The 27100-nt window shown below is 39.6% G+C and overlaps 1 protein-coding gene across 1 annotated transcript in view; it reads left to right on the top strand.

The window, feature by feature from the left end:
• Positions 1–329: 329 nt before the first annotated feature.
• grin3a (glutamate receptor, ionotropic, N-methyl-D-aspartate 3A) overlaps positions 330–27100 on the top strand; it is a 52071-nt gene continuing 25300 nt past the window's right edge. The window contains exons 1-2 of the mRNA XM_069673841.1: positions 330–1091; positions 11892–12634. Of these exons, the coding sequence (XP_069529942.1) occupies positions 330–1091; positions 11892–12634 (1505 nt within the window). The remainder of the gene's footprint in view (positions 1092–11891; positions 12635–27100) is intronic.

Genomic DNA, 27100 nt, shown 5'->3' with positions numbered 1-27100 from the left:
TATGTATGATTCCAATATCTATTTAGCAAACAGGAGGCTTGAACGATGAAAATCTTTTGAAATGAAAAACAGCACTTTTGAGGGTAATTTTTTGCTTGTGCGCGGCTCGTGCCCAATCTCGCGCCTAAGCAGCCTGTTGTCCGTGTCCGTGGAGGAACGCACAACTTTCCCGCGAGCTGGAGCTGGAGCTGGGACTGGAGCTGGAGCCGGTCTGAGTGGCACACCGTCAGGGCCACACGCAGGGGGCAAGGAGGGGGACCAACGGGGCGGCCCCGGTGTTCGGCCGTTCTGTGGTTGGACGGGGCATCCGGTGCAGCTGTGGAGCACGGATGGTGAAGACGGTGGTGATGATAACGATGAATGGCGCGGCGGCTCGAGCTGGCAGCTGGGTCTCGCCACTAGTATGTTTATTGTTGTGCGCTCTCATCTTTCTCCTGCCGTGCGCTCACTCGCACCCGCAGCCGTGCCAGGTGTTGAAACGGATCGGCCACACGGTTCGGGTCGGGGCTCTGCATGTGCAGCCCCGCTTGCTCTCCACGACCGCTGGAAGTGGTTCTGAGGATTGGGATAAAGATCGTGGTTCGATAGGGAGTGGAGAGCTCCGGGTGGAGTTGGAAAAGCAGGTTAAAACAAGTGCCAGTGCGCCTGGATATGGAAGCCTCAGGACTAGAGGCGCCGTTAATAGCCAGCGGGGAGCCAGCAGAAGTAGAAACCAAGCACGGCAGCGGGAGGAGAATACCTCAAGGGAGAACCGCGTGTTCGCACCTCGAGACTCGGTCCTGCTCGCAGTCGAGGCACTAAATCGGGCCGGATTGTTGCCATACAATTTGTCCCTGGAGCTTGTCATGGCAGTTGGCTCCGGACTCGGCGAGCTGCCCGCGTTCTCCTCCTCCTCTGCGGGCAGCCCCGAGGACGAGGACCCCCTCTCCTTCGTGGAGAGCGTGTGTCACACCGTGGTCGTGCAGGGGGTTTCCGCCATGATCGCCTTTCCACGTAACCGGGACGAGTTGGTTAAGTTGGAGTTCGTCTCGCTCGCGCTTCAGGTTCCAGTCGTCAGCGTTGTGCAAAGGGAGTTTACGCGCCACAGTGAGGTAAAAGAAAGAAAAAAACGTCATTCCTCAATTGCATCTCAACTGCTGTTAACTGTTGATTACTGCACTTAGCCATGCAGCTGCAGTGGAGCGTGTCTGTCTAGGTATACCAGATGTTGAATAGAGAAAAACAGCGTTACCTTATTCGTGCACGTCGTGAGTCCAACAACCTACATGATCTCAGTTTTTGGACGAAATTAAAATGAGTTAATGTGGATTCATAAGGTCTAATTCACAAAGTGCCAGGGGTGCTCACATTAGACAGACGCTGGAGAAACTCCTTAGTTGTTGGTCATTCTCTTCTGTATTGTAGGCATTCCTCCAGATGTAGGACAGGACGTTCATTGTATTTTTGTTCTGTTCACAAAAAACATCAAATTGGGAAATTGGAGAAAGGCTCTGTCCATGGTGCTGAAATCTACAGCATGCTGAACAGTGCATTATTCTTATATATTACTATATATATATATATATATATATATATATATACTTATTTTTAGACAACATTATAAGTGCAGTTTTGATTTAGTATTATGTGAACCCAGTATATGGCCCAAGGTACACGAGCATTAACACATGCTTTGTTTGTATTCAGCATCCCAATGTGTATACATAAAGACTTGAAGCACCATTAGACAAGACAGAACAACAGTATAGTGTAGTGTAGTAAAAGTCATTAAGATACTATAACTGAGTCAATTTGACAACTTACGATGTGGAAAAACTGAGTTACACACACACACACACACACACACAGACAATTGTTGCTGTCTAAGCTAAACCCAAGTTGTTTTTGTATTTTCTGTTTTGATTTGTCTAAATTTTGGCCTACTATTATATGTGTAAATGTAAATCCCATTTATGCACAGCCAATCATAAGCAGGGGGCAATTGCATATCAGTTTTATCATTTTGCCTATTCCAGGGGTAAATATAGACTGAATAACTCCTAAGGAGTCAACCATTCAGAAAAAAACTTGAAGAATTGGTCCTTCTCACCTGTTCTCTGCATTACTAGGCTGTAGTTCTTGCTCTACTAGTAAATACATTAAATTAACTTCATAATGACCTTTAGTGTTTGATTGACAACATTCCATCTTAAACATTTAGCCTCAATCTTTATAATCGTTTGGTGAGATGCTGTGGAACTCTGGGATATGAGGTGTTTTTTAGGTAGCAAGAGCCACATGTGCAACAATAGAAAATGTTCTCAGTGCTTTCCAGACCCAAATAGGTGTTCCAAACTGATACAACATTAACTGATCCCTTATGGATCCATAGTCAAGATTAGAAAAGTGCATATACTGTACTTGGTTTTAGTTAGGGAAAAACTGCCTTCATGTCTGATGAAAATCAACCTTAACGTCTGGCAGAAGACCTGACGTATGCTTAGTCAATCAGCTTAGAGATTAAAAGCTGCTTTTGTGACAAATACACCAACTGAAGATTGTCAGTAAAGTTTGCAGCTGGAATGAGAAAAGAAGAAAACAAGTGAAAACTGTAAACACTAAATTAATCACTGGCATGGTCCATCAATACCCATTCTCTGGCTAAGACACCCGCTGAGAGTATTTGTGAGTGTTACGTATGTGTGGGTGAGAGAGAGAGAGAGTTGCCGAATGTTGCTAAGTGCTACTAATGGTGGATTAGATGGATCATGTTGGGTCTCTCTAAATAACATAAAGAGTGCGGTCTAGACCTGGTCTTTTTGTGTGCTGGAGATAACTTTGGTTATGATTTGGCGCTATACAAATAAAATGTGATTGATTGATTTAGAGAGAGAGAGAGAGAGAGAGTGTATTAACTCATGTGTACAGGTAAAAATCTCTCTCACAAGTGACATACACGAAATGATTTACAGTAGCTATACACTGTAAACCTCTTTAATTAGGCGGCACTAACAGTGCAGTTACAGCATATCAATGAGTAGCGACTTGCAGTGTGTGTGTGATTTTAACTTTCCATACACAGCCGTCCTGGGGGCAAAGACCATCACTGTTTTGGTTTTTTTCAACACGCACAACGGAGACACACACATCCGAATCATTAGTTAGACTGAAGGGCTCTGGGACTCTTGCCACCCACTGAGTAGTGGTTAGTAGTGTGTATGTGTGTGTGTGTGTGTGTGTGTCCAAGGTAATATCTAATTTCCTGCTCTGTGAACAAGGAAGCATTTTGCTGTAAAGAGAGTAAGCAGGTGTTTAAAGCTCAAACTGTTGCTCTAACAGGTGTAAAAGTAGACAATCTAACAGATGAACATTGATTGATAGATGAAAGGATGATCATGCAGAAAAATATGACGAGGAAAAAGACAGACATACAAACAAATTGTGCAGTTCTCATGTGTGACTTTGAGAAAACAGCTTAACTCCCCTCTGACTCAAACTAGTTTTGCCAACACATCCTAACAGAAAGCTGGCAGCAATTTCTCTGAAACAGATTTTTCAAACTTTATGAATGTCTTCAGAGCCTTTCATTATTATTAATTTTTGACCTTTGTCTTTGTTTCATCCTCTTAAAGTTTAGATGTAAGGTAAAACAAAGTTAAAGTTTCGAGTTAATAAATCAGCACTGACCTTTATTTATAAAATATGCCAATACTTTGTTAAGTAAGTGTTATTAAAAATGCGGTGGCATTACATAATAGAGCTTATGGACCAAAGGATAAATTGACCCCAGAGTAAATGGACCAGGTGGGTTGAAATTCGAGGCAGAAGGGCTTTGGAGCTGAGAATTTAGCATATTAAAGACTATAAACTGTGACAACCCTGGGAGAGGAAACCCCCCTTGGAAAGGCCGGTTGTCCCTGATCAGAGGACCTAGTTTTAAAATGGAAATCTATCCCATGCTGGCCCACAACGCTAGATCTGGTGAGAAATTTCGATACAGCATTTTCACTGAGATGTTTCACTGAGATGTTTTCACTGAGCATTTTTACTGAGCGTGTATTCAAATAGCTATTGCTACTTAATCCAATTATGTACAAATGTATGCTTTTAGCATTAAAATGTGTTGCAGATATTCCCATTAAGTTGAAAGCTGTATGAACAGACCTATATGTGGAAGGGTTATGTAAATTAAACACTGAGACCTCTTTGATTAGATACAGCTGTAAAATCCAAGCTGATGTAGAAAGATCTTTTAATATATATTTGATCATGTTTATCATATCATGCTTATGTTCAGCTTCTGCAGAGTATCAGCCAGTTGTTGATTACATTTTACACCATTTTCTATGGTGGTGTTTTGCTGGATTTTGTTGGACAGAAAGACCCCACTTATTCTTCAGATATGAGTCATCAAAGTGCAATTTCCTCACAGTAACGAACACATCCCACAATTAGGTCATCATGCAGACCACTAAGCAGAATTTGTCAGTGTCAACTACCACAATGTGCCCTATTATTTTCGAGCTCAAAATTACTGATACCATAAAAAAGTCTGGATGGGTCCATAAAACAGCAGCACGAATGAAAATGATCCAAAATACATGTTAAATCTTAGCAACTAATCATACAACAGACTGTGTATGAGTCATTGGTACCTTTATTTGACCTGCACCAGTAAAGTTACTGTGAGGAATTATTTTGTGTTGATCTCTGTAATCCCTGTGGACAAAGCAGTATGTGTTATCTCTTTGTTGATCTTGTCCTGTATTGTGTTTTCGGAAGAAATATCTCCTCCTGCTTTCTTTTAACCGTCAAACGTATCACTCGCCGCTTGCTGTTCATCGCCTTGTCTGACACAGACTCTATGGCAGCTGTAACAGGCATTAAGAATTACAAGTATATATAAATAATTAATGTTGTCTCTTTTGCATTTGTAGGTCATATAGAGGAATCAGTATAACCATCTAAAAACTACTCACAGGAGCTTTAAGATTAACCCCCATGATTTTTTTTCCACGTCTGTGTTTTGGGGTGTATGTGTTAGCTATTAAATGCTTCTAATATCCACCTGTACCAGATAAATGAACTTCTCAAGCTATCTAGGAATGGTATTTTATTGTAAACTGACACAAGTAATTTATTTTCATAAATTGATTATGTCAATTAATAGTTTACACTGACTTTTGCACTGAAAAGATAATGACACACTTGTCTACACAGATAAACATAGTAAGCCTATAATTTTCTTCCGATAATATGCTGGTTAATTAATTTGTAGATAATGCTGATAAGGATATTGGAGTAATTGGTGAATATCCTCAGCATACATCCAGGGATACAGACGAAAGATAGGACTTACTATTGGGGAAGTTAGTGTGATTATGTTCCTTCATAAATCAAGCGGGCAGTGACAGAAGGAGGTCAGTGGGATGAAAGGCCAAGAGCTGTAGGTATGTGGGTTTTAGAGGTTGGGGCTGTAGTTTTTTTTTTTTGCTGGAAAAGGAACAATGTTGAGATCCCCCAGGACCCCCTACAATTTTGCATCATTTGCAAGATGCTGGTTTTTTTCTGCACAATCAACCATTCTATGTAAATGATTCCAGGGGCTGTAAACAAATGAAATATTCAATTTAATCATTTTTTCAGACTTTCCAAACATTCAATCATCTAATCCTGGGGAAATCATCACTAGTTTATTTTAATTAGACCAATGACTAGAGATTCTGCCTGTTCATGCATTTTTATAAGAATGCAAAGATTGCAAGTTTCTTTACATAAAAAGTGAAGAAGTGATAAAAGAGATTAGTGACAACAGAGCTGGGATTTTCAGTGCATCCAAAGCAGCAGACCTCTGTATTTCTGTAAGAGAGTATAGCCTATGCCACATTTCCAATTATATTTCCTGGTTATTTACATAAGAAACAAAGACAGGGTTACAGATTTATGGTGATCACAGTGCACAAATGCTGCAGCTGAGAATAAATCCGCCAATCCTCCTTGGGGATGAGAGGAGGTGAGGGTCTGATGCCCAGTGGAGTGCATTACCATTTCTTTCCCTGACACAGGACTTCTTAATCTGAAATAAAAACAAGTAGTAGTGCTTTTGTTGGAGTTTTTGTTAAAGGAATAATTGTGTTTATACAATGGATGAATAATGATTTTCTTTAATGTATGCCAATTGGGCAACCTGATTAATTGGATAAATAAAATTAACCAATAGATTAATCTAATGGACTTTTAGTGCAAAGCGTGTGTAGAAATTGTAAAGAAAATTAAACAGGGCTGCTAAGGGGCTTATAAGTGTGTATGGTTCTGAGTTTGTGTATGTGAGCGCAGGCAAGAAAGTACATGACTAATGCTTGAATGGATTGTATGATGCACTGGCTTCAGTATGCCAAAGCACACTAAAGCAGATCTGGCATTTCTGGATTTATTTGGGATTGGTTGCTGGTCACAGTTGCCATCATGTAACTTCTATGTAAATAAATATTTTAATATATTTAAACTTGCTTAAACATTGTATTTCCTTTGGTCATTTTGGTGGGATTCTGGCTACTTGACAAATGTCCAATATTCCTCTTAATAAACTTCTTCAGGAATTACCTTGCTCTTAAATTTTGAAGTGGGTTTATCAGTCTTTATCATTGCCTGCTGGATCCATTACTGAAGCTGATGGGAGCATTGAATTCTCTGTGGGTTTGTGACTATTAGATGAACTGTTCATAACACATTCATATTTTATTTATGGATAAAATCTAAATATACGGTATTAATAGTAGTGTTAGGTAACAGTTGTGTTATAAAACTGATGTTTGAGAGTCAGCCACTGAACAACTTAACATAATCGTACTTCAGTTTTAGTATTTGCTTATCATTTGTCTGCATGGTTGATGTTATCTGTGAATGAACCAATTAGATATCTGAAATTCATCCTTGCTTGCAACCTTACATGAAGATAACAGTTACTGTAACCAAAAATAATAAGGCGTGTAATGTACTCAACGGTTTTGCATATTCAAATGACCAATGGAAGTAGTGGAAGTCATTGTTTTTGGAAAAAAATATCACAGAAAATGTAATTCATTAGCTGTGGATCTGGCGCAGAGCCGTGTAAAGAGATCATCTACCAGTTGGGCAACGTTTCAAAATATTATACATGAAAATAAAATTGGTTACTAAATTGGTTGGGAAGAAGTGAGGAATCAGAAATGATCTAATAATTAATGATGAATAATTTGTTATTTAGTAGGTCAAGAACGACATGTGTTTCAAGGTTAATATAGTAGATAATAATACATTATAACTGGGTTAGACTGGTAGTGTACAATGACCAACTGCAAGTTATTGTATAATCAGATTGATTTTGAGGCTGTTTTACATAATGTTGCTTTAACAAGTAGTCTTCTGAAGGTGGTTGATGGCAAAACTACCAAAAGATATCCTTTGTTAAAAAATATATGCTGGATCTATAGGTGTGCAGCAGTAAAATGTATTTTGAGGCTTAGGCAAGATTGTGGAATAAAAAAAGATGCAGATTGCACTTCTCTTTCCCATGACCCACCAAAGTTAGGAGCATTGGGTGGATTGAAAAAAATCTGTTCTGCTGCCAGCTGGTGATAAAGGGCAAGTTCCATGGCATCAAACGCTTCATGCAGTTGCCAACTGCCTCCTTTAAAGCTGGTTCCTTGATCCAACAAGACCTTGAAAGGTTTTCTCCTATCAGTGATAAAGCTGTTGACCCCAGCAATTCTCTTCAGCGACCTATCCCACTTGTGATATCTTCAGTGGGCTTGGTCACTAAGCCTATGTAGGGCAATGCTGCCATGTCAAATAGCTCCTGTATTTCTGAGACTCTGGTTCCCACAAAAACCTTATACTGGTAGATTCTGACTAAAGTAGTTAAGCACACTGTAGTTCTAGCCTGGGTATTGAGAGTCAAATCTTAGGTGTGACTCTTGATCTTGCATCAATCACGGCCATGAGGACTTGTCCTTAGTCCTCTTAAGTGTGCAGGGACAACATGCACCAATATGCACATTCAGCAACGTCACAGAACACATGAATGCTTGGACAACATTTGCTATAGTCCTATGGTCGGAATAACATCTGCAGCATAGGAAGGTGAACTTGCATAATCAGTGATGTGAGCGTCACTGATTATGCAAGTTCACCTTCCCACAATGCTAGGGCTGGAGCAAGTCTTCTGGTGGGTGGAGATCATCCATTCTGTTTTCTCATCCAAGAGATATTGAATGGTGACTTTGCCTTTTGTAGTGCATTGGGTTATGAACCCATGAGGGTCATTCTGCATAAAGAGATATCAATGATGCGCATAGGCTTTAGACTTTGACTGTGATGGTGCTTGTAAGGCAGAGTTTTTGAATTGCACTGCCATATGAGTCCAAGAGTATGCGCTTGGGGCTCAGCTGCCTCCACGTCGCTAGCCCATCTCCGCACTTCAAATCCACCTATTTCCTTATTGAGGAGGGATTGCAGTCATTTTACCAAATATTTAACTTGTCTCTCTGAATGGTTGTCGACATAGAAACTGCCTTCTATCGACGGACAGGCATCTGGATCTATGTGCTGCTGGACATGAGCTTGGAAATCAAAATTAGCACAACATGGACTGCATGTTTACAGTCCAGCAGATGGAACTGGTGGAGCATCCCTTTTGTATCACTGCTGACCATTTGATATTCCCTGAATTGAAGAAGATCCCCCAACAAGTCTACTCTATTAGGAGTGCTCAGTGTGGGCTCAGGAAGGAGTGGGTCATTCAAATTTAGGCCCTTGACTTTGAAAAGCAATTGAATACAGTCCAGTCTTTGCCATTGTGGCATTCCATTTGGTGCAGGATAAACCATGAATGTGGTTCGTGGAGGACAGAATTTTGGCTTCTCACCTTTTGCCTCCCTGGCAGATACAGTAGTAGATTTATCTGACTATCTGTCTGCTCACTAGTAGTGAGTAATAGAAGTGGTCCACTGAGACTTTTTACCCAATAAGTCTTTCATGGAGTTTGCTTCTCTTTATCAGAGTTGCTGCAATATTGGCTCATCTCAGTTAAACAGTGTTGGAATAGGGGTTTTACAAATATCTGGAAGTTGGCTCTTTGGGTCATGTGACAACTTATAGATGCCATACTGCACTGTAACTCTGTCTAGCCCTGGCCTCCCAACTGGTGAAGTCTGCCATCTTGTCAATAGTGATTATCATTGTGGTGAAGCAGCAGACTGTGACTTTCATCATAGTGACAATAAGCCTCACTGTGCAGAGGGTAATCCCAGCCCTCATGCCCATAGTTGGAAGCAACATATAGGGAGCAATAGGTAGCCCCATACTGAAGTTGGTATCTCTCATCACGTGGGTGTAGGCTGATATAAGGCCACAGTAGGCATTGTCTGGCCAGGAATAATGCTTGATGTTTTGCCTGACCCACGATGGGGGGCGTAACTGTTAACAGGTTTACCATAAACAGTACCATACCTGGGCAGGTATTTGTCATTAAGCAGATAAAGCCTGTAATTAGGACAAGAGGTGTAATCAGTTAGAAACCATGCCTGCCATCAGGCTGACTAAAAGTAGCTCAATGAGGGGGGCGGTAAATGTCAGCAGGCTGATGGTTGACAGCAACAGATGGATAGTAATCCCTGTCCTCTTGGTGATCAAGCTGTGACTGTTCCACTGCACTGGAACTGTGGAAGGGACCCTCTGGTTTTGGTGGAAGGAATGTCACAGTGGCAAGGGGAAGACTCACCTGAAGTTGTTAGTGAATGTGTTTTCTGCCGACTGCCTACCTGTAGACTGTCACTGAGCTCTTTATTACATCACGTAAGCTACTTGTGGGGGTTGGCACTCATCACTGGATAGCAATTGAAGTGTTGATGTGGTTGTTGTCATCCTACTGCCGTCTGGGCCATGACGTGATGGCGGCTATGAAGCTAGTACAGATGAGATAGATATTATGTCTGTCAGGCATTGAACATCTTACAAATAATGTGCTCCAAATATAACTTAGAACATCAGCAGATGTAGCCTGTCTGGCTAGCAAATCCGCCAGGAAGTTTCTGCCTAATAGCAGAACTGATTTGCTACTCCTGAACAAATGATGGCTGCATCAGTATCAGTGGTCCAGATAGTCTGGGTCTCTCTCATCTTGCCTGAACATCTTTGGAAGAAGTGGTTGCTTGAATCGTGCTATGTGTATACATTTTACACCAGCCTCCGCTTCAAAACCATGCCAGCATGGTGATAGCAACACATGCCTGTATCTGTCTCGTCTCCATATGCTCTGTAATTATATGTGTTCAGCTGAGAGGTTGCTCCTGCCTCGGAGAGAGTGTAGAAACACCTTCAATGTTTGACAAACAAGAGCAAAAATATTTGATGGCCAAACACATTAGGAGTGGACATCATCATAATATTGGAAAACATAGATGCCATCAACTGAAGTTTGATAAATAAAAAGTCAACTACAAGCATTGCCTTTTCCATAAGAGACATAAGTGCTTAATGAATAAATGAATGATTTAATGGATTATCTTTGTTTACATTTCTTATGGAAAACCCTTTATGACTTAGGTGCTTCCAAGGGGCAATCTCCTTGTTAGAAAATTAGAAATCCCCACCTGGGTATGGGCCAATTTAAAAATTAAAACACCACTGCCGGAAATACTGCAATTAAACTAAAGTGAAGTTTCGATGTTTATGAAATTCCAATTTTTTTTATGATCAAACCAAAATATAATTGAGAAACTATCTGTATTATATCTGTATATATGGCTAATGCATTTTTGGAGCATAATTAAGCTTCTCACTTTGGTTTCTTACTTGAGTGGATGGTTTTCATTTCTGCATCTTACAGCACTATGAGGACCACACTTTTTTATCATTCCAAGTCCAGGTGGAAATCACACACCATTACCGTGCTCTGCCCATTGATCTGTCTAGACCTCATCAATCAAGTGATGATTTTATGAATTTCATATCAGAAGTGTGAAATAAATTACATGGACTTGACCAAGGACACTTTGCAAAAAAGCCCTTTGAAATGAAGCCCAGTGGATGTTCAGAAAGATACAAAGAGAGTATAAATAAAAGTACATGTAGTCTATTTGTTATGATGTAAATAATGATATTCATGGGGGCAAGTAAGCAGAGGCTAAAATCCATTATATCTAGCAGACTGTGTTTCTTCTCAGGGAACAAATTGAATTCTAAGATAGAAAGTAATTGTACTGTTGGATTTATAACCTCTTTGTCATTCTTTTTCTTCTCCACTCCGCTCTGCTACATCTGCTTCTCCTTCCTGTTCCTTCATTTTCCTATTCTGTCCCATTAATCCCATACCCTCCTCCTTGCCCCTAACCTCCTCCTCTGCTGTGTTCCCCTTGTCCTTCTTTGCTCTTCTTTCTAACCTTTATCCATCTAATTTTTCCCTCTTCACTTTCTTACAACCTACCCTTTAATCCAAATACCACCCTCTGATGTTTTTGTCCTCTCTGCTCTCTGTGAAATACAATTGACCCTCACCAACCCTTTGTCCTCCCATCACTACTTGTTTATCACTCCTGTCACCCTTACATTTTTATTCCCTCTATTTCCTCCTGTTTTATTTGCTTAACCGTCCCCCATCTCTTTCCCATCCCTCCAATCCCATTCCCTCTGCTCTTCTCTCATACCTCTTCCCATCCATTTTGTTCCGTCATCTATCAAATCTTCACCTTCTTACTTATTCTCTCCTTAAATGCACCTTTTACCTCCCCTTTGCAAAATCGCCCCGCTTCCTCTGTTTCTGTCTTCCACTTTCATCCTTATAACCTATTTCTCTTCCTTTGTGTAAACCTCTCACAACTGCTTGTCAATTCATCTCACATTACACCTGTTTCCTGTCTACAATCTTCTCACAGAATCGACTGCATTTCCAAATGGCGATGCAGACCGTGGAGGCCCCACCATCCCGTCTCCTTTATTCCCTGCTGATGATGAATGGCTGGTGGGACATCAGTGTTCTTCTCTGTCAGGAATGGAACATAAGTGACTTTCTCCTCCTCATCAAGAACAACACCCGCTTCCACCTGGGCGCACTTGTCAATCTGACAACTACCACCTCCCCCTCGCCTCCGTCTTCATCTTCATTATCACACTCAGGAGTGGCTTCAGGTGTCGCAACAGGACAGGAGGCATCTTCACCTTTGTCTTCCTTACCTTATTTCTCCCCTGCTGCCTCATCTTCCACTTCTGCCACTTCCTCATCCAAATCAGACCAACAGCAGGCTCTTATGCGACAGCTGGAGGCCCTGAGAGAGCCATCATCCACAGTGGGAGTGGTAACATTTGGGTGTGAAATTCGTGAAGTGCGCCGTCTGTGGACGCTGGCCACTCGGATGATGCTCCCAGAGTTTCACTGGGTGTTGGGAGACAGCCAGAATGTTGCCGAGCTGAGAACAGAGGGGTTGCCTCTTGGGCTACTGGCACACGGGGTCATGGGGTCACCATCTCTGGATCACTACGTCCACGATGCGGTAGAACTGGTTGCACGGGCGGTGGGCAGTGCAGCCCAGGAGAATCCTGCCCTGGCACTCATACCTGGAACAACTAACTGTATGGATGTACAACAGAGCAATGGCAGCTCGGGGGAATACTTGGCACGGTAGGGAATCATTTGGATACTGAAGTTATAATTTCTTCCTCATTTTCTCATCAAATAAATGATTGATGATTTTGCTATGATTATGATGATGATGTTGATATTTCCTCATCTTTTGAAGAGTCTTTTTGTTAAATGGCATACCAGCTATGCCTGTTAACAACACAAACACATTTCGCAAATGACAAGTACTTTAGATCACAGCTAATGATTCTGTTAAACATGCTGTTTCGTTTTTGTTTTTCCAGTGTGTCAGGCATCTTTAAATTTCTACTCGGGATGTCCCACTCTGATCTCAAAGATTGACCAATCAAGGCATTTTTTCACCCATCATTACCAGCTACACTGAGTTATATTGAGCCTAATCGGATCCCGCGGCTGTCACACAGCTGTAAAGTTTTCATGCGCAGCAATAAAACAAACTCAAACTGACCTAATTAATATACACTTTTTCATTTAAGCTCATGAGAGTCCCTCACTTTCGCTGGCGTCCATGGTGCAGCAGATAAAGATGTATAGGTTACGTAAAATCATCTAAACTTTTCATTCACATATGTAAAGGCCGAACAAAACAACACAAACTATAGGATAAAGGATAAATTCCTCTGAGACAGGCTTAAGACCAAAAAGAGTTTTTTTATATAAATACTCTGTTATTTTAACAACTTCAAAAGAGGTGATTTGTTGTCTTCCTTAGTTTCTATTGATATGCAAAAGGTTAAAAAATATATTGATAATTTACACCTGCAATAAGTGTAATAAGTGTAAAATAATTTTTGGCCACGTAGGTGCAGCAGACATGGTATGCCGAGCCTGTTAGCAAAGTGCTGAACTTAAGCTGCCGTTTTTGTTGGCTTGGATTTTAGAGCTTTTTGCATTAAAACTGCTGGTTTTGCATTAAAAAACAACGCTGTTAAGAGCAGTTAGAGTAAAGCATAACAGGAACGATGCTGGCTATAAAGCTGGAATATGCTCTGAAGACTTGATAGCTGAGGAGAACTCTATATCTAGCTGTCTACTTAAACACCTGTAGAGTCATTTTAAGGCTCAAATTCCACTGTAATAATTTGGGAATTAAAGCTGTTTCATCTCCTCCCAACAGCCCTCATGGTGCGCCCCACCCTCTCCCTCCAGTGCTGTTTACACATCAGTCTGCCTCCTGTTTCTATTTCATCTCCTCTAAAATAGTTTCCTTCAAGGTGAATGTACGTCTCTAACTTCGTGCAGATGTTGACCAGTTGCAATGTCAGTCTGGATTTCACCACGGAAACACACTTTCATTCAAATCAGCACAGATTCGCACATGTACAAGCATGCACCATATTCAAGCACACTCAATAAGTGCAGCAAGATAGAAAATAACAAGGGATGAACTGTATTTAGCAGCAGCCCCATAATCTATAGCCCAGCCGCTCTATTTTGCTGAGATATGAGCAATGAAGAGTGTGTGATTACACACTGCTGCATTACAATATGAGTTTGACCTTTCCCACTGAGATCCTCCTCAAAACACCCGAATCAGCAGAAAGATCGTCCGAGAAAGACAATTATTTGAACATGGGATCCTTGGAGGGACCTGATTGTGTTTACAATTTTTGGTTCATTTTGAGCTGCTTTTAAAGTGCTGATTTGTCTGTCAGTGTTTTAAATATAATAGAACAAGAAGCATGTGACACAGGAACTCTGCCAGGTTTATAAGAGCCCTGCTGCTGTACCTGGAAAGCCAGGGGGGATTTACCCCAAGAGGTTTATTTCCCCATGTTGTATACTAGGACTAATCCAAGCTGTAACACTCCTGGGATCTGAAAAAGCCAGATACCTGGAGCAGGAAATCAATAGGTATAAGACAACAATATATGGTATTCTACAACCAGCTGTGCATGCTATGGAAAATGAAAGGATGTTTGCATGTATTGTGCAAAGATCAAGAAAGGCTGTTTCCCAATAATTCTTTGTAAAGCTGTGGAAATGCCTTCATGCTACAGGGATTAATAGATGTTGACTTATTGTTCTTTTTCCAATTTCTGTTTGTCTCTTTAGTTTACAAAGATTGGCGACAAATTGGATCTGGGCCATGATATTCATCTATTACCATTAACTTTTGTATTGCATGGTGCGAAATGTATCTTTGTATGCAGTCTGAAAATTTGTATTGGTTTCCTTTTCCTTTTCTTTTTCAAATTATCTTTAATCTGATTGTGGAGGCTGAGTAGTCTGATACAATGATTCACTTGTATCCCTGTTCTCCTGTGGCTTCTTGTGGATTTTCAAAGCGGAAGCGTATGAATGTGCAAGGACCCTTGAAGCTTTAAAGCTTTTTTGAAGTGTTCCTTGTGCTTACCAAGAAGCTAAAAACAAGTATTTTTGCTGTCTTATTTTGCCTTGAAGATACTTCTTCATGTGCTGGCAAACAACGACTCTGTAGCCCTCCTGTGTGTCTTTTGTGTCACAAAAGATGCCATGGCTTTTTCTACATTATTTATTGTTTTTGCTAAACATAAACACACATTTGTCCTCAAGCTATCGCCAACATACTAAACAATTAGACACGTTATTAGATCACGTTATTCCACGAATTGGCTGAGGGCAAAAGGGCTGTGGATGGCCGGAGGCAGTGGGAGAAATATCAAAGAGTTGAAGGTGTGGCGAAAGGTTGAAGTTGACCATGCTCAAGTTCTGCAGAGGAAGAAGCTAATATTTGCACATGAAAGTTGCTATAAGCCAGAGTGTATATATTTAGGAGGCAATTTTGTATGATTTTGCTTCAGGGCTGTTGGACATTTAGACCCAGGAGAAGTGCTTAGATACATTAAAGTTTGATATTATTCTTTAATAATGCTTTTTTTATTAAGTCTGAGTTCAGCTGGGGAACTGGGGATGCATATGTGGTGGATGGAATTGTGAAAAAGTAACATTTTAGGAGGTTATAACTACCAGCAGGCCAATATTATTGTATTTTAAAATTTTGGAATAACATACATGTTCTGTTTTTAACAGATATGTGCTTTTATTCGGACAAAAAGTACATAAAGACAGTCATTTGTTGGTTTGTGTTGGTTCTGTGAAAATAGAGGCAGGAGCTGACAAATAAAAGATGTCAACCTCTCTTCGTTCAGTACAGTTTATGTCCTGCCCCACAGACGTGTTCTGGTGAGCTAGCTCTTTATAAGTGGACAGGTTGAGAAAAGTATCAGGTACTGTGCAAAACTGGGGTGAGTTATAATGAGCTACATTGACTTCAAAATCTCCATTTGATAGCAGCAAATTGCCACAGTGGCGCAGTAGTGCTGCAACAAAGAAAATCACACAAACTATCATTTGACAAAGCGATTAGTCTTCAATCCACCAACCTGTCAGCCATCAAGTGACTTTTTCAGTAATGCATCCTGCACACAATTAATGTGTCTCAAACACAGATGATTATAATTTTGCTTTAGTTCATTGTTAAGTGTTCCTTAAGTAGTGATCAAACATTGAAACGCTTTCAAAACATCTTCTGGATAATTAAATAAAAGCAGTCTCTCATTATTATTAGACTTTTACAGATGTGAAAGACTGAAATCATATACTGTGGTCTTGGTCTTAGTTTCTGTAAGAAGCATGTAATGCTGTAAAAAAAATTAATTTTGGATAGATAGATAAAAGCTTGTGGGACCACGACCAAGTTTTTGCAGCTACTGATCCCTGATGTCTTTATATGGCTTATAGTCACAGGTTGCATTTGACTAGCTCAGCTCAGCTGAGTTTGAGAATCCTTGATCTACACTGTTCAAATCCAGCTTTTCAAGGATCAAACTCACTATCTTTTTCATTTAAGACATTTGTGTTGCATGCCAGAGTCAGGTGACTCTGCATCTGTGTTAGAGCTGTGGGGTCAAGTGTTTGGTGGATGGACTTAAATGGATGAAGCTAGAAAACATGTGACAGATTAGCATGAGAGAGGCTGTAACATTTCTCAAGCTTGACATTGAAACCCATGAGAGAATTTATTGTGCAATAATTATGGACTTCACTGACCAGGCAATCAACCACTCACAAGATGACATAGGAAATGAAATATGGAGGTGTTTGTCAGCCAACAACTGTAGTATATAAGGAAATCATTTCAGCAGAGGCATTGCTGAAACTATACCAACCAGGTGCTGCACCAGCCAGAGTTTGGGACAGATGTTTGTGGCAGACTGAGAAAAATAAGAAAATTACCAACTGCTCGAAAGGTTTTACTTTACTCTATATGAATGTCACACATTCAACATTATTCATTAAAAAAAAGGTTATCCATCAATGGTTTACTAATGTGTACAACAGAATAGACACCACAACTGCACAACCATGTGTAGAAATGAAATTGAATGAATTAAATGAAATTTAGCCAACTATTTACCCTGATGATTTTTAGCAGGCTTTTAGTTAAAATTAGAAAGCAGGGGCCACAGGAATGCTGAACATGTCATAGAGGAGGGGGTTACTGAAGTCAGTTTAAGGTTATAAATGTTTTCAAGATGCACCAGATCATACTGTTAACTGAAAACCTCCTCATTCATATCAAACCTTATCACAAAGAAAAGCATATGGATCAACCTTTTTAACACATAGTAGGTTAGTTCTGTTGTGTCGCTCGTACTACAGATGTTCAGAGTAAAATATGTATCATAAATTAGCAGTAAAACATCAAATTCCCTCTGAACAACAGTATGACAGAGCTCAGCGCAACGTTTTATTTCACCAGTATTTACTGTTTTCATTTTTTTGTCTTCAAAAACGCCAGACTGTTGCTTCGTGCTGTATAGTATTGATTAGATGACAGGTGTGGCTTTAAGTCCATCTATAATTTTAAGGTGAATGAATTCTGAACTTAAATAAAATGTTTGGTCATTTTATAATTGTGACATGTATATATGTAAGCTATACAAGCAGGTGCAGAACTCGCAACTAAAAGGGCTTTAATTTAGGGAGAACTAATTAGGTAGTTGAGCTGTGATGTTTGGTTGGTGTGTATAAGTTGTCTGAGTGCACGGAAGTTGGATTCTCCCTATTTCTAATTAAGGAGAGCCCTAAAGGGAATATGCTTATTCTTACCCCTGAGGGAAATTTAATTAGTCCCTGCATCAGTTTCCTTTTTCAATTTTGGAGTATTTAAGGACTAAATATAGTGACATAAATAATGTAAGATATTGTATAAATGAAACATGGAACAAAATTCTCATCATGTAGAAAGATTTTCATTTAATTTTGAGAAATCAGATGTATTTCAAATGGTGTTAATCAGTTGCCGCTGGCTATTCTGCATAGCAAATTATGTAATGTAATTACTGTCATAATCATCTTGCTTTGTCTGGCGTTGATTTTAAAAGGATCAATTTAATATAAATTATATATAACAAATCAAGTTCATTCTTGGCAGATTTAATGAAGCAAAATTATGAAAAAGCAACCATTACAGTTATTCAGACTCAGCAGGGACTCCTCTCCACTCTAAGAACCTGAAAGATGTATTTAGGAACTACCACCTCCAACATAACACAAAAAATGAATACAGCATTGATAACCCTATTTTTGAAACCCTTCAAAGATTCCCACTCATCCAGCAAATTACCAACCACTGTCTCTGATCAATATAGACATAAAAAGTGAGGCCTAGCATCCACAATTAAAAGAATCAGCCCAACTTGTATACATCTGATCAGACAGGTTTTATCTAAGGCGGAAGAATTGCAAACTATTGAAATGAATAAAGCTTCCTAATCATCAAAAATCCTGCAATTATTCTATCACTTGATGTGGAATAAGCATTTGACAGGGTTAATTGCAAACTCTTTACATCACTTGACAAAAATTCAGGTTCAGAGAGTCATTTATTATGGGTAAGGGCACTCTACACCTCACCAATGGCCACCATCTCTACTAATGGGGTTCATTTCACAAATGATGTGTTACTTCTCCGTAAGTACCCTCATCCATCAATCCAAGATTTTTTTTAATGTTTCTAAAATCCCTCACAGAACTCTGCAGCTGCTCAGTAGATTGGACAAAATCCTCTATGTTACCATAGAGGATAGAAATGATATGGCTGCCCTGGCATCACCCTATCACCTCCCCACAGTTAATATTAAATATCAGGCATTATCCACCAAGCTGTCAGAGTTGTTCAATTGAAATCTCATACCATTTTTCAAATCAATATGAGACGATGATGATTGTTGGACTAAAATACCTATTTTTCTTTCAAATAGTGAAAATGGAAATGTCAATCCTTCTGAAATTAAGCTTTTCATTCTCCATGATCCTTCTTTTCAGTGCCACTTCCCTGGTTATAACTCTTTAATCAATCTAAAGAAACACACTGATCAGACCTCTGATCACAGTTTGCAGCAGCCCAGACGTCACTATCAATTAAAAAAAACCACTCACTTTGAAAGATGAAGAAATTACAAACCTCCACAGTGTCATTCAAATACTCACTTTGTTCATTTTGCTAATCCGGAAATTAAGCATTGGGACTAATCATTTTCTTGAGTACATGCTTATTAAATCTACCACCCAATACTAAATAAAACCCTAGCAGTCCAACTCATCCAACCCCAATAGAGAAATTGTTAAATATTTCAGCTCTTAAGAAAAATCCTATCAAGAATTTACATATTTCTCAGCAGCTCAGACATTTCAATATCCCTCCCCGTCTCCACATTGAACAAGACCTATCCATTAGTACCACTGCCGACTTCTGGACCCAAATCTGTAAAACTAACATCATCAAGTGCCATAACAGTAAATGACAACTCAAACGAATCAGACAAACACACACACTGTTAAGCGGAAACAGCTGACACTACACGCCACCAGCTCAACAATCCAGCATTTTAGGGTCAAGACACAGAGCACTTATTTCCCCTACGAGGCTGCCACTTCCCCTTATCTGCACGTCTGCATCTAAGGCAACCTATCAGCACTTCAACCAGCCAGCTCTGGTACACTTCTTATAGATGTGCCAAGAAGACTTCTAAACCTGGAAATACAAAAATAACCTCAATATCACACAATGTTAGTACCATCTACAGGAACCTTTTTTTTTTTTTTTTCTATTGTCTCTTTAAAGGAAGTGTATTTCTTCTTGTTTTTTAATAAATTAATATTTCATTATTGTAATTTAGATTAATATAAGATCACTTTTGAAATGAGAAGTTTTAAATCTTAATCTTTGTAAAGTTTCTTTGTACTATCATTATTGATTTGATTTACGTTATTTTATTTTCTCTCCTCCCTCCTTATCAAGTTTGGTGCAAACGTAGAGAGAGAGAAGCCTAAAGCTGTCTGGCAGAACTATTTATTACAAAAAAGGCAAAAACAATATTGCTTCTTGGCACACCACTTAGCATAATCTTTTGGAAATAGCCGGAAAGGAAAATATTACACTTACTAGAACTCTGTGTCCTCATATGTGCTAAGACTCTTAGCTCTGTCTTCTTGAAAAATAATTGCACAAAACTAATTTACCAAGAAACACCTCACTTTTAAATCAGAAATACCAAAGATGTTTTTCAAAAGGAATAGAAATCAGGGCTCTTACATAGATATTCATACACACCAGAGGATTAACGCAAAAAGATATAATTTCCCTCTAGCAACCAGAACTATCTTGATAAGCAGCACACTTGGTGCGGCTGTGGCTCAGTGGTCGGTCGTCTTTCAATTGGAAGGTTGGTGGTTCGATCCCCAGCTCCCTCAGTCTACAAGTCAAAGTGTCCTTGGGCAATACACTAAACCCCGAATTGCTCCCAGTGGTATAGCCATGTATGAATGTCATGACTGATTGACACTTGGGCACTTTACGTAGCAGCCTCTGCCATCTGTGTAAATGAAAGAATCCTTTTCAGATGGCAGGAATCTGTTTTTTGGAGGATTAATATGACCTATTAACTTTTATATTACATATGCATTCTTTACTATTTCAAGCCATATTTGTTGTTGAGTTCATGGTTGCCATGGGTTGTAACTTAATGTATCACAAACTAACTAACTAATCACTTTTTTTTTTACAATATGCTAACGAACATCTTTCCTAAAACATTCATTTTTACCAGATGACATCAATACATGTTGTTGTTTTGAGATTAAATTAGTTCAAACTTAGCTATAATGTTTGTTTGTTTGTTTGTTTGTTTTTACAGTAGTTTATCGCCTGGTTATTAGTCCCTCTATGGAATGTTTCATACGTTGGAATGATAAAGATTTAAAACGCACTCAATAATAAAATGTCCTGTGGAAAAACTGAGGCTAATACTTCATGTTCCAGGTAAAAGTCAGTTTACTCACGAATTGATGTAAGACATGTAAGACGTGAAAAAGAAAACAGCATAGTTAGAACTTGTAAGTCAAAATTATAATTATTGTATTGGAAAATTCTACCTACTTGAACAAGCAAGAACATAGTTCTGTTTATTCCTTATATACATTGTTGTTATTTTTAATATGCTGCCAATGCAAAACATTTCCACAAGTATCTCAAGAAACAAAGATGGGACATATGTGAATGCACCCCATATAGAGTGAGAGTGGTAATTTATTTTAAACATTTTTACATGATGATGATTTATGTTGGTTAAGATTGCGATCAAAATCTTGCCCATTTAAATTAATTATTGGAAAGGACTTACACTTGCATATAAGTGATGTGGGTCGGATATAACTGTGCTGCTTCTGTTAAAAGGGTAAAGAACACACTTGTATGCAGTTCCAAAATAATAAACAACAATAATAATAATTATTAATAATAATAATAATAATAATACATTTTATTTATATAGTGCTTTAAAAAGTACTCAAAGACACTTTACATGTTAAAACAAATAGCAAGGACAGTAAAGGCAATAAACAGTATAAAACTATCAAGGTGCAGAAAATACAAATAAATGTATTTATATAAAAGCAAAACAGTTACAACAATAAGATAATGAGGGGTCACAGATTAAAAGCAGATTTGAATAGATGGGTTTTGAGTCCAGTTTTGAAAGAGTGGAGTGAGGGAGTGTTTCTGAGGTGATGGGGGGAGAGAGTTTCAGAGGGAGGGGGCGGCAATAGAGAAAGCTCCATCCCCCCAGGTCGGCTGCTTGGATCGGGTAAGATGGGTGAGCAGGTTGCCGTCGGCAGATCTGAGGTTACAGGTGGGAGTGTGTTGGTGAAGGAGGTCAGTGAGGTAGGAGTGGGTTAGGTTGTGGAGGGCCTTGTAGGTGATGAGAAGGATTTTGAATGGATTGTTGAATGGGGAGCCAGTGGAGGTTCTGAAGGACTGGCGTGATATGATCTCCGGTGCAAGAGTGGGTGAGAAGACACTGTTGCTGTAGTCCAGTCGTGAGGTGATGAGTGCGTGGACGAGCGTTTCAGCTGCTGAGAACGAGAGGGAGGGGCGAAGACAGGCAATGTTTTTGAGATGGAGAAAGTCGTTTTTTGTGATGTGGTTGACGTGACGTTCAAATGAGAGACATTGATCAAAGATGACACCAAGGTTACGACCGTGTGTGGAAGCAGGATCAGTGAAGCCATCAATGCAGAGGGAGAAGTCGGGGCCGGATTTGATGAGTGATTTGGGGCCCATAATGAGGATTTCAGATTTCTTGCTGTTTAGTTGAGGAAGTTTGCATGCATCCAGTTTTTTATGTGTGAGGCAGTTTCTGATGGTGGAATGAGTGTCAGCACTGATGGATTTGGTGGAGATGTAGAGCTGGGTGTCGTTGGCATAACAGTGGAAATGGAGGCCGTGCAGGCGGATGATGTGACCAAGGGGAAGCATGTAGAGGATGAAGAGGAGGGGGCCAAGCACCGAACCTTGGGGGACCTTCTGAGAGAGTGGGGCTGTGTTTGAATTTGAATTATTGATACTGGTAAACTGGTGGCAGTTGGAGAGGTAAGATTTTAACCAGGAGAGGGTGATGCCAGTGATGCTGAGGGATGACTCTAGGCAGGTGAAGAGAATGGAATGATTGATGGTTTCAAAGGCAGCACTGAGGTCGAGTAGGATGAGGATATTGAGGGGGTGAGCGTCAGGGGAGAGGAGGAGGTCACTGGTGACTTTGATAAGGGCAGTTTCCGTGCTGTGATGGGATCTGAAGCTTTTTGTTTGATAAAATGGTAGGAATGATTTACATTTATCGGCTGTGAAGGAGTGAGAAGGATTGTTCATATTAACAGTTTGTTGATATTTGAGAAAAGAACCTTGGGGTTAGCAGAACCGAGTGGATGAGGCCAGAGTAAACATAGCGTGCAGTGTTGAGGGGGTCCTTGTATTGTTGAATGTAATCTTTGTACGCCAGGATGTGTAGTGTGAGTCCGGTTTTCTTGGAAAGTCACACGAGTTGACGTTTCCGGGATTTCATTAGACAGAGTTCAGGGGTGTACCAGGGAGCAGTGTGGGTGAAGGAGACAGTTCTGGTTTTGAGGCGGGCAAGCTGATCGAGGAAGGAGGAAAGTGTGTTATTGTACAGGTTGACTAAGTCCGTGGGGGAGGTGCTCAGGGAGGGGGTGAGGAGAAGCCTCTCAGGACGGACGGAGTGATACCCTCCAAGCTAAAAGGCAGAGGGAGGAGAGTTACCGGGTATGTGGCAAAGATGTGATAACAAAGCAGGGGGGACAGAAAGACAGAGAGGAAAACAAATTGAGAAAGACATTATCGAGGGAATACTGTAAATAACACCTGCAGATGCAGATACAGATAAACTACAGGAGGTAGCAGGTGAATTTACAGATAAGGACACATTTCTGCAGCCTATCTTATTCTTTTTTTCCCCAGAGATAACCTTTCTTGATAAAAAATTATTTTATAGTGATGCATCTCCACCAAAGCCAAAAAAAATACCCTGATGTGCCGGCCAGCTGAGCTATAAAGATATAAATGCTTTATAATAAATGCCCCCCTTGAGGGTCGCATTCCCTGAACCAATGTAAGTGATAGACTTTCTGTTTGAACTCTTTTTTACTGATAAAAAGGAAATAGCATTAGCCTATTTCTGCATCATTTAGTGTTAAGAGCAAGATGCCTTGATACATACTGGAAAACCTTTTTTTAATTAATATTATTAAGTAATAAGATACAAAACTGTAAATGCACTACCAGCACTTTTCGTTGAGCTCAATTCAATTTCTGTTATGGCCAGTGATGTGACAGTGAACACAACTTTGTGGTTATACCCTACATTATGCAACAAGTTTTTTGGGTCATTCATAAGAAATGAACATGGAGGACATAACATTGAGTAAGCGCTGTTGCGTAATAGATGCGATTCACCGAAATGTCATTATTGAGCTTTAAATGCCATCAAGACTTCACTGCTTCAGTTGCCATCAGTTTCCCATTTCATGGAGTGCAAATGATCATGTATCATTGAATAAAAAGTAGTTTTTGGTTAAAGTGTGGGTAGGTTATGCAGTAGAGGGAGTCAAGTTCTCACTTGACAGTCTGTGATCTAGAAAAGACCAGTGGATACAATGCAGGAAAGTTCCTGTCCTTACTTATATCAGTTTGTTGTACAAACATTTTTTTTCCTGTTCAAATTTCTTTCAACCATCTTTTGATTCTTCATTGATACTCATTGTTTTAATGAACAGAACTATTCTGTTTTACAAGACTAATGTGTGGACTAGTTTTTCTCCATCTTTTTGTGACATGTGCCTGATTTTTGCAATGTTACATAAGCGAAAAAAAGCCAATCCTTGAAATGTGTTTTATGTGGGAGTTAAAAGACACATCCCGATTAAAGAAAAACCCCCAGATTCCTTATGGAGGTGCTGGGTGCCAGGATGATGCCATCTAGGGCAGTTATATCATTAGATAACTTACCTCATAGGTGTTTGGGACCGATCACGACGACTCCTGAGTTTTTCTGAGTTTAGTATCCGAGAAGGCTGCAGGTAATCCACATTTTTATGTCCTTAAGGAATGCTTGCACATTAGACATTGTATACTTGTTTATCATCAATAATTCCATTCAAATTTATATAGTGTCTTCTGACAATTTAATCTATATCAAAGCATCATATATAATAAGCTCATAGTAGGTCTTTTATGAAATATCTTAATTCATCAATAACTACAAACTTTAAGATTAAAATGTGTAGTAATAAGTACAGTATTTCCTTCAAAGTCATACATACTTTAAGTACCTATTTATGTCAATGTATAATGTATTATATAGAGAAATTACACCCATATTTCTAATACCATTTTTTTCAGTCCGTTGAGGTAAAGCAGGGCCTGGATGTACGACCTGGATTCACAAACATCCAAAGTCATCACAACAATAGATCTCCTATGGCTATGTCAGTTGAACCACTGTTTATTGGTCCGATTAGAAAATTCAATAGTTCATTAATGAGTGGAACCAATAAGGATCAAGCCCAGTTGTAATGAGTTCTGTTTATATGAGTCAAGTGGCAGTAATTTTCTGCTCTGCAGTCATTGTAGTCCCACCAGTCTTTTTTGTATTTCCTTGCTCTCTGTTTATGCGCGCCAAAAAATGGTCCATCAAATCTCTTTCAACAAGTTACATGGGAGAAATCCATACGCACGCTACAACACACTTGTCTGTTTAGCTTATATTCATGTTTGTTGTAGCATGTCATGTTTGTTGTTCCAGTGGGATAGAGCAGTGTGTGAGTGACTTTGTAAGAAGCAACTTTACACTTGCTGGTTAAAACCCTGAAAAACTCAGCTCTACTCATCCACCACTCTGCTGATGTACCTCGCCTTGTATTGTGGTGCTGTCTGTGACTTCAAATTCCAAAACACATTCAAATGTTATCAATGTCTTCACTAAATACAAACTACTAACTATTATAAAAAATGACCTTTTACTAAAATTTTACATTTCACTTTTAACACCCGCTGCTCTGTCAAGAATGTTCAAGAGCATTTCACTTCCTTAGTGTGCAATGAAGATAAAGACACAAGCCCCATGTAGCTGAACATTTACAAGCTACAGTGAAGACACTGACCTTCAGACGGACTAGTTGAGCTGTCAGGTTGACTTAACACCTGTTAAAGATGTAGGAAAGTAGACAAGGTGCTGGAAAGAAGAATTTTCTGGTGAGCAAGGTGACAGGAAGGAGATGTTTTCGGAAAAGGTCACATCATTTACATCATTACCTCCTCGAGGCCCATGGCAGAGGTGCGTTTGAGCCTCATTGCGCAGAATGGATGCCTGCATTCTTTCTTCTGTCCAAACATATCCATTCCAGTGGACAAGTGTGTGCGTTTTTCTCTGTGTGGTTGTGAGTTTGTGCATCTGCTCTGGTATCTGACACTCTCAGACAGCCAGTAGCATGGCTCAGTGAGAGAGATGGCGTGATCACTGGACCGTGGCCTGCCTTATCCTGTCACACACAAACACACACACACACACACACGCACACACACATAGAAATACACACAAAAACAACTCTTGTCAGCCTCTAAGGCCACTGAGATAATACACCTCTCTGTTGCTAATGTTACACCATTAAATAGGGATTTTTTTTAATAAGCTAACCAAGTGTAAATTATAATCCCACATTTAAGCTTGATATCAGAGCAACAGAAATCCTACAGTGAAAAGATGGTTTTCTTGCTGGCAGAGAACAACAGTTAACTTTCTAATATCAACTTAATCAACATCAACTTTATCATTGAATTAAATACAAGGAAGCGATAATGTACAGCGAACTGGTAATTATTGAGAATAAATCGACAGGGTTGTGCAGGACCCTGACACGAAGATGCTTACAGCTACTTACTAAATAAATCATTAATTTGCCACCAAATTGAAAAATGATTTTTTTTATTTGGAAAATGACTTTATACCTTCAGCTTAAAGTACTAATCTCAAAGTTCTCAATTCGTTGTTATTGGCGGCACCTTATACCGCTAAAAAGCAATTGCGGGTGCGTACGACCCAGATAACCAGACATCTTCGACTCCCTTTGTAACGGCTGTAACTTTCTTGGCTGACGTTCGCTTTCCTTTTTAGACTGTTTGCCTTCATCTGAGCATCAAATCTTTTTCTTTGTATTTTCACTTATTTTTGAAGTTGTATCTATAGTCAACGATCTTTTCTTTGTTTGTTCAGCCATAGTAGACTACTGTTTACTCGCAATTAACACTTGCAGAGACCGGAAAGCAGCCGCTTACCTACCCTCTCTGGCAGACTGACCACTGCTGGCTGATGGAAAATACGTCCCCCAGTCCTTATAATACTAGATACTGCAAATGCAAAGGCTTTCATCAGTGGGCCAAAGGCTCAATCACCATTGTGTTACCTCATTCGGCGATAGATAGTGACTTTATAGACATTTATTTAAATGAAAATCTTTGACATTATTACTTTAACAAATAAAAAAAATAAAATCTGGGATTAGGACTGAGTCCGTAGAAACCATAACCATAACCACCTCTTAAAATGTGCCTACATAGCTGTAAAAATGTACATTAAACTCAACATTCCC

This window comes from Semicossyphus pulcher, unplaced genomic scaffold (genome assembly GCF_022749685.1).
Source record: "Semicossyphus pulcher isolate SPU_LCO1_2020_fin unplaced genomic scaffold, fSemPul1.0.p SCAF_22, whole genome shotgun sequence".
Taxonomy (NCBI): Eukaryota; Metazoa; Chordata; class Actinopteri; order Labriformes; family Labridae; genus Semicossyphus; species Semicossyphus pulcher.
Note: the sequence above shows the minus strand (reverse complement) of the source record. Positions and strands in the feature narration are given on the sequence as shown.